This window comes from Oratosquilla oratoria, chromosome 5 (genome assembly GCF_046742065.1).
Source record: "Oratosquilla oratoria isolate Oo_2021 chromosome 5, ASM4674206v1, whole genome shotgun sequence".
NCBI classification, from domain to species: domain Eukaryota; kingdom Metazoa; phylum Arthropoda; class Malacostraca; order Stomatopoda; family Squillidae; genus Oratosquilla; species Oratosquilla oratoria.
Window position 1 is genome coordinate 31134365 of NC_134781.1, and position 9318 is coordinate 31143682.

The following is a 9318-nucleotide window of genomic DNA, read 5'->3' on the forward strand; positions in this document are numbered from 1 at the left end:
TCTGAAAAAAGAGGTACATTTATGGTGGACTGGCTGGTGAGGTTATTTAATGTTTGTTTAAGAGAGTGTAGAATGCTGGAGGACTGCCTATATAGTTCCACTTTACAAGGGAAAAGGGGAAAGTGTGAATGTAGTAGTTTCAGAAGGATTAGCTTGTTAAGTGTAGTTGGGAAGGCTTATGGGAGGATCTTGATTGAGAGGATTAGGAGAGGAACAGAGGAAGTAATTGGTGAGGCACAGTGTGGGTTTAGGACAGGTAGAGGTTGCGTTGACCGGATTTTTGTGGTAAGACAGATATGTTAGAAAAACTATAGGAAAAGGTAAAGATGTTTTTTGGGCTTTTATGGATCTGGAAAAGGCTTATGACAGGGTAGACAGGAAGGTACTGTGGGAAGTATTGCAGATATACGGAATAGGAGGAAAGCTTTTAGGAGTTGTCAAAAGTTTATACGAGAGTAGTAGAATGTGTGTCAGGAATAGAAATGGAGAGACTGGGTGCTTTGAGGTAAAGGTGGGACTTCGTCAGGGATGTGTTATGTCACCCTGGCTGTTCAATTTATACATGGATGGGGTGGTGCGAGAGGTGAATGCAAGGGTGGTGGGTCAGGGAATGGAGATTGTTAAAGAACATGGAGAAAAGTGGGAGGTAAGCCAACTTTTGTTTGCGGAAGACACTGCCCTTGTAGCAGAATCAGAGGAGGGATTGAGGAAGTTAGTGACAGTTTGGGAAAGTGTGTGTGAAAGAAGGAACTTCAAGATAAATGTGGACAAAGTATGGTGATGAGATTTACGATGGGTGAAAGTGGCAGCAGACTGGAAGTGAGTATTAAGGGAGAGAGACTGGAGGAAGTGGATAGTTTTAGATACTTGGGTGCGAATGTGGTGAGAAAGGGAGGATTGGAGGTGGAGATAGAATGTAGATTGAGAGAAGCGAGTAAATGCCTTGGTGGATTAAAAAGTGTAATGAGAAATAGACATTTGGGAATGGATGCTAAGAGGAGATTGTATGAAGGAGTGATTGTGCCGACAGCACTGTACGGGGCAGAAACATGGAACATAAGAGAGAAAGAAAGAAGGAGTTTAAATGTGTTTGAGATGAGATGTCTGAGAAGTATGGTAAGGGTTACTAGGCTGGATAGCAGGGTTGCGGAGTCGGACTCCGACTCCAACTCCAGAATTCCTAGGATGCGACTCCGACTCCCGACTCCTTAACTCCTTGACCCCTATGTGGAAATCTATTCTGCAGACCCATATACCAGCCTCCCACACCTATTCAGCAAGCATTTGATAAATATTTTTCATGTATATTATTTTTTACGTGAAACATTCATTTGTATGATAAATATACTCACATATACACTCACCCAGTTTATATATATATATGCACACAAGCACGTATATTCGTATAAACATATATTAAATATATAATGGTATTATTTATGCTCATGATAATCTACCAGCTTATGGGCACTTTCAAATCTGTCATGGCAGAGTTGCCACTTCAAGCTATATATTTTCTTTTTCCTTTGTGCCCCTCCCCTCCCCCCCAAAAAAATAATCTGTTATTTCATTTGTCCATTCTCATAAACCTTCTATCACAATATTAGGAAAAGATGTGACAAATCATGATGAGGAAAGGTTAATTGAGGATGCCCTACCTAGTACTGTAGAATTAATTTCACCATGTTATCATAAAAACCAGGAATCAGTTCAGGAAAGAGAGACAACCTTTCCCTGTGCACACTGTTCATAGTTGCTGTTGTTCCTCCCCTTTTCAGTCATCACCAAATGCTGTGACATATGCTCTAATGTCATTCCTATCCGGCCTCTGAGACTGGTCAAAGTTTATCTCAGGGCAATCCCAGCATGACATAGCTCCTACAAAACAGTAAACCACACAAAAACACTTCCATTGACTTTTACAGATGAAGACGTACGTGCATAGTGCATACGTAGTGGATATTTACTATTGTCTGCACTGTCATATACGTGTGTACATGATGGAGTTCTAGATGTTAACCCATTCAACTCCGATGACAAGATGTCTTGTCATTTGGTCAAATAAAACAAAAAATCATAAACCACCAAAATGTTTGATCAAACACCAGAAAAATATGACGTCAATCCTCGCTTCGCTCGCAGCGAAGCGAGGATTGACGTCATATTTTTCTGGTGTTTGATCAAACATTTTGGTGTTTTATGATTTTTTGTTTTATTTGACCAAATGACAAGACATCTTGTCATCGGAGTTGAATGGGTTAACATAATTTGAATTAATTATACTGTCAACAAAGGTAAAGTAGCTAGTTTAAATTATTTAAAGATGAAAATCATCGCTGTCACTTGACAGTTGACAAATTATTCAGGAATTTTAATTAATGATTATATTTATTGAATATTTATTAAAAATAGAAATACATTCCACTCGCTATAACTCCCATAGTGTAGAGTGAATGAAACATTAATACAAACTACATTCTGGAAACTTCTATAAATGGTATATATCCTGTAACTAGCTATAAAACTATACTGGATGGTTATTAAATTTTCTCAACACAAAACATATCAAATTTTCTATATTTTTTTTAAACCATACAAAAACTGTTAAATTGTGCAACTGGTAAAACCAAACAGGGAAACCATGTTGAAAAAATAATTTTATTGGACTTAAGGAGTCGGAGTCGGATAAAAAAAATTCCGACTCCGACTCCTAGTACTCTTAGAAATCCAATTCCGACTCCCAGCTAAAACCTCCGACTCCGCAGCCCTGCTGGATAGAGTGAGAATTGAGGAGGTGAGGAGGAGAACGGGGATGGAAGGGAGCTGGGAGATAGGGTGGATGAAAGAGTATTGGGATGGTTAGGACACATGGAAAGAATGAGTGAAGAAAGACTAGTAAAAGAGGTGTGGAAGGAGTGAACATGAGGGGGCGACCTAGGGTGAGAAGGATGGATTGGTTAAAAGGGGCTTTGGGGAAGAGGGGAATGTCTGTTGAGGAAGGACGGGAGAGGACAGAAGACGGGTGAATGGAGAATGGTTGTATATGGATAATGTTGTGATCCATGAGGTGAAATGGATGGGGGATTGGGGGTGAAGGAGTATGTGTAAGAACAATTTTGACGCAGCCCGAAGGCATTTCTCCCCGTCTTCTCCTTTCCTGCATGAGGGGACGGAGAGAGGGGGGGGGTCGCCGAATTACTGAAGCGGCCTTGCTGTGGATGTGCTGCCTTGCGACACTGCTTCTGACTCAGGGAAGTGGACAAGATACAGGGATGACCCGTCATCCAGGAGGTGCCAAGATAAAAGGGAGGGTGGAGGGAGTGGAGTGTGATAGGGATGTAATGAGTGAGTTTTTTTTTTTTTTTTTTTTTTTTTTTTTTTAACACCCTTATAAGGGGGGAAAGCCTTTGACATATGTATATATATATATATATGTATATATATGTATATATATGTAAATATATATGTATATATATATATATACGTATGTATATATGTATATATATATATATATATATATATATATATATATATGTATATATATATGTATATATGTATATATATATATATATATATATATGTATGTATGTATAATTGGTATGTGTATCAGGATACAGCGTTAAGATTGTGCGACGTTTGTTGTAGCATTTCGGACAAATCCTCCAAAGAGATTATCTCTCTGAAGGTTGTGTGTGTGTGTGTGTAATATATATATATATATGTAATGTACAACACTGAATGGGTCCCAGCGAATAGCGATACATTTTTATCAACAACAATGCACTTTAATTCTAAGCCATCAACATCGGGTATTGCCTCCATCGGGACACCCGATGTTGATGGCTTAGAATTAAAGTGCATTGTGGTTGATAATATATATATATATATATATATATATATATATATATATATGTATATATATGTATATACACACACACACATGTATTTCCCTGTAATGAGGTCAGGGGACCGCAAAGAGCCTCTGGCTCCGCTAATGACGTAGAACTTAATCATTACATTATTAGTTTCTAGATCAAAGGAACATGTAATTAGTCTCCAAGTGCATTTGTTCACCGGTAAACAAGAATGTTCAACACGCAGACCGCGTCTCAAGGATTTCCTGCCGTTGATTAATTTTATTAACCTTTGGGAGGGGATGTCGACATAGGAAGTAGTTTTCTCGGTCTTGTAGTTGGCGTAAAGATTCTAGAAAATCGGTGTTTCTAAACGTGGATCCCTTACATCGACTTCTATATTCAAAAGACCCCGTAATACGGAATTAGATTGGATGTAGTCATTTATTTCTAATCATTTAGTGATAGATACACTATATTATACAAATCATCGTCACATTCAGAGAGATGCAACTATCCAGGGAAAAAGATAGGGGGGGAAAAGGACATCTCGATTAACCCATTCAACTCCGATGACAAGATGTCTTGTCATTTGGTCAAATAAAACAAAAAATCATAAAACACCAAAATGTTTGATCAAACACCAGAAAAATATGACGTCAGTCCTCGCTTCGCTGCGAGCGAAGCGAGGATTGACGTCATATTTTTCTGGTGTTTGATCAAACATTTTGGTGTTTTATGATTTTTTGTTTTATTTGACCAAATGACAAGACATCTTGTCATCGGAGTTGAATGGGTTAAGACACATTATGTAATCATGAATTATTAAAAGAAAATGAATGTGCCATAACAGGATTAATTTTAACGTTTGTTGAATTCCCAGTCCTGAGGACGGACCCCTCGGTAGGTACTTGCGGCCGGGCTTGTTAGGACGTCCCTACTTGGGACGGAGGTCGATGTGATGGTGGTTCGAACCCTGCCACCGGCGAGTTGAACCAAGGTCAACAAAATTTTAAGCTACCCTTAGTTGCCCTCCAAATCACCTTTTTCCTCTCAAGGTCGTTGTCAACCCTCAGTAGACAATTGTCTTCAATTGTCTTATTGTCTTCCTGTTCTTCCTCTGTTGTGAGCTAATGTCCTTCACTCACTCAATATTTCCATCTTTTCCTAAACCTTTCCCGTTCCCAAACATTTGGTCCACCTCCTTAACCTTTCTAAGTATTCAGTGACCCCTCCCTTCCTCCCTTCCTCCCTCCCCCCGTTCCCCCCGTTCCTCTGATTAAATCTCAGTCATATGTATTACGACTGTGCAATTGAAAAAGCTGTAACAAGCAAAACGTCATATTAATAAAGGCTCCGTCCTCACATTTGGTGTTTATTTCGAAGGGGCATGGTTCATTCAATTCCTTCTGTGAGGGGCACCGTCCTAGCCTCCTGATAAGGGGGAGTTTTGTGACGTTAAACCGGATCAGTTATCAATTTGAATCGACTTGAATCGGTAGAGAGCGTGACGGCATTCTAACTCATGTTGAAGAAAATGGTACCAGGTTTCAGAACCACTGATAGAGATTGATTTTTCATTCAATGTCGCCAGGCGATTTTATTCACGCGGGGTACCGTATCTCTTGTGTGAGCAGGTTCGAGTGTCGTATATGAACAATCCCGTCCCAGTGACAAAATTTAAATATTTCATTCTGCATACGATTCTGTTTATCCTAGGGAGAAGTCTAGTTTTGGTTCTAGAATTATTTTCCTTTTTTATATATATTCTACCCCCCCCCCTAAAAAAAAAAGACAGGCTTAGGCACCTGAGCTTACACTCTCTAGAAAGACGAAAAGTGCGTGGTGACCTATTTAAGGTATTCAAATGGGTCAAGGACTTAAACAAGGGTGATGCAAGGTCATCATATTAAGACGGGAGGCAGGATTCGTAGTAATGGTTGTAAATTGAACAAATTTAGGTTTAACCCATTCAACTCCGATGACAAGATGTCTTGTCATTTGGTCAAATAAAACAAAAAATCATAAAACACCAAAATGTTTGATCAAACACCAGAAAAATATGACGTCAGTCCTCGCTTCGCTGCGAGCGAAGCGAGGATTGACGTCATATTTTTCTGGTGTTTGATCAAACATTTTGGTGTTTTATGATTTTTTGTTTTATTTGACCAAATGACAAGACATCTTGTCATCGGAGTTGAATGGGTTAAGAGGGAAATAGGCAAGACCTGGTTGACCAACAGAGTGGTTAACGAATGGAATAAACTTCGTAACCATGAATTGAGCGCTGAAACTATTGTTTGTTTTAAGAGGAGAGGAGATAACTACATGGATAGGGATGACAGGTGGTAATGGACATGGAACTGCCTAGTGTAGGCGTTATAGTCTCCTGCAATCTCCTCCGTTCTTATGTTGTGTTCAGATTAAACCATGTGAAGTTCTTCTCTGGCTCGAGAGAGTGGAAGTTAATCAGTTCACTTGAAGACAGCACAAGATATTATATGGCCGGGGACCAAATTTTGTAACCACACCGACAGAAACCCAGTTCCTGATGTTATGGACTTGAACAAAATCCTCTGGTGACAACCAGAGAGCAGGACTTATGAGTTCGGCGTCAGTAGTGAAAGGATAACTGCTGTGACTAGTCAACCTCAATGGAGGCGCTCCATGCCAGACAGGCGAAGACGCCAAAACCATATTTTCAGTTATCACTGTTCAAATTTTGACCAAGTAAGGAACTCAAAGAAAACATACTTCTGAGTCGCTGGCGTCTTTTCCTGCTGCCTGACACGGAGCACCTCACTTGAGTTCAGAGTTCGAAGTCACGTGGCCTTCCTTGAGGATGACCTTGGGCGAAGTCATTTGACCCAGTTCTAGGTCAAGTGTCACTACGTGAGGATAGATGGCGGAGGTGGTGGGCAGGGTATTTACTAAGAATTGATGTTACCATAGAACAGATATGTGTCACTTTGGGAGGCTTGTAAAATGAATAGATAAGTAAATGAATAAAGATGGTGATCATCGGGAGCAAGTGGCTCTTTACTTCCTGGAACAGGTGTTAATGTCCTTTGGCTAAAAACAATCTCTGGCAGATGGAACCTTCGCAGTACAGATGGTTTGGGTTTTTTTGCAGATGGCTCAGTTTGGACAGAAGGCATTGTCCTAAGGGTAACACATTCTTGAGACAGATGGTATGGGAGTATATGTAGATGGTACTTCTTTGGGAGGGCCCGAGGACCGTTGGCGGTCACTTTGGGGGGTGCGGATTTCCAGTCAGCGAAATTCGGGGCAATTGTCATTATTCCTGTTATTATTGTTATTGTTATTATTATTATTATTGTTTATATGTTTCTCGAGACATGGAAGTATCCCAAGATGGATGATTTTGCCTTTCATCCTTCTGCTTCCGTGATCTTGCATGACCACAGGTGACCTCGTGACCTAACCTGACTTCAGCTGACCTCTCTTCTTCTTCCTCCCGCAGGGAAGTACGTCGGGTCGAGGCCGATCAAGCTACGCAAGAGTACCTGGAAGGACCGCAACGTTGACATCGTGCAAAAAAAGCAGCGGGAGAAGCAGCTCTTCGGCCTCAAATAAGAGGAACCTGCCACGAGAAAGTGGCCCGGCTACAAAAAAGTTGCCCATCACAAAATAAAAGTGGCCCGGCCGCAAAAAAGTGGCCAAGTCATAATCATGGGGCTTGGGTTAATCAAATGGTGCGGTATCAGGTAACGGGCCCGGCCTCAAATTTGAGGTCTTATCTCAAATAACCATTGATGGGACGTTTAAGTCCTAAAAGTAGCTTAAATAGGTTTTGAGGGTGGGAGGGAGGGAGGGAGGGAGGGGGGAAGTGAGAGGATGACTGCCTGGACAGAATTTCCAGGAAGAAGTCAAGGATGAAGTCTTTCAGAGACTACTTCCAGGAGGAGAGCTTTCGGGTGTAAAGAGAGGAAGAGGAGTGAGAACGAGAGTGTGAAGAGAGGAGGAAGAGTGAGAACGAGGGCGTGAGGAGAGGAAGAAGAGGAGAGGAGGAGGAGGACTAGAGAAGGAGGAATGAGAACGAGGGTGAGTTTTATGAAGAATAGCCCTCCAGCACAGAACCAGGAGATCCTTTGCGAAGTGACCAGGAAAGCACCGAAGAGCAGAAGGCTAACTCGAAGGTTTATGTAAATGAATGGTTAAATGACAAATATTGGAGGACTGTTATATTTATATAAACGTGTTAATATTATGCCGTTGTGTGAATTAACATGATGGATCCCACTATTTTGAGAGGAGAACGGAGAGGGGAGAAGGTGTTAGTAACGACACTGATGAAAGAAAGATCCCAGGTATATGGGCATATAGAAGGGGAATGGGGGATACTCCTCCCCTTATCCCCCCCATCCCCCTTACCCCCCACCCCCACCCCTCAGTCTCTTGCCAGTCGTTAGTGGCATACTCACATACCAACACTGTCTTTGTGACTATTATATCTCTGAGAGACAACAGGAGCCTGTCAAGGACATCCAGAACTCTCATAAGTCATGTAAGACTCACTTTGGGTGCAAAGTTCTCGTATGGATGAGTTTCCCATGTCTCAGGATTACTCCTTCAACCTTATGTGTCCTTAGTGACTGCAGACCCTGAGGTTCACATTCTGTGTTAGGATTGCCTTCGAATGATTGGTTGGTAGGTTTATACAGGAAGGTCCTAGTGATCAGATATGTCATAAAGCGTGCTACTTATACATAGTATGTGTATGTATATATATATATATATATATTGTGTGGGTGGGTGTTTCACCATGGTCTTGGATCACGTGTTGGACTCATGATCGACAGCTATTTCCCTCCCGGAAGAGAGCTCAGAGTTCATGACCGCACACACCCATCTCCCCACCCACGAGAATTGGAGTAACGACTCACGGTGCAGTGATACTGAAATTATTTCAGCCCTGGGCGGGATTCGAACCCGGACCACCGTAGTGGCGGCCGCGAACGCTACCACTGCGCCATCGAATTGGTGTGTGGGTGTATATATATATACGTATCCAAAATTGTCACAGGAGAAAAGAAAGCTAAAAACAGGAAGTGCTAATTACATACGTCTGACTTTGTAATTATACGAAAGAACTTACTGCCTTCAAATTTCTTTTCTCATTTGGTAATTCTACATATTTTGTTTCATGGTAATATGAAAGCCCGGCATATATATTTACATATATATACATATACACACACACATATATATGCAAATATATATATATATATATATATATTATATGTATACATATATATACACATATATACATATATATATATATATATATATATATATATATATTGTATATGCAAGACAGACCACTGGAGAAAGTATATATAAGATCTTTCGTGTATTCCATCTTCAGACAAACATGTAGATGATGTAATACACGAATGATCTTACCGTGTACTGTTTATTTTCAAAAGTGTTTTTCTTGCAT

General features: G+C 40.7%; 1 protein-coding gene across 1 annotated transcript in view; it reads left to right on the forward strand.

Annotated features, from left to right (window-relative positions):
• LOC143025220 (uncharacterized) overlaps positions 1–8085 on the forward strand; it is a 111659-nt gene extending 103574 nt beyond the window's left edge. The window contains exon 8 of the mRNA XM_076184682.1: positions 7339–8085. Coding sequence (XP_076040797.1) covers positions 7339–7451 — 113 coding nt within the window. The 3' untranslated portion in view covers positions 7452–8085. The remainder of the gene's footprint in view (positions 1–7338) is intronic.
• Positions 8086–9318: the final 1233 nt, after the last annotated feature.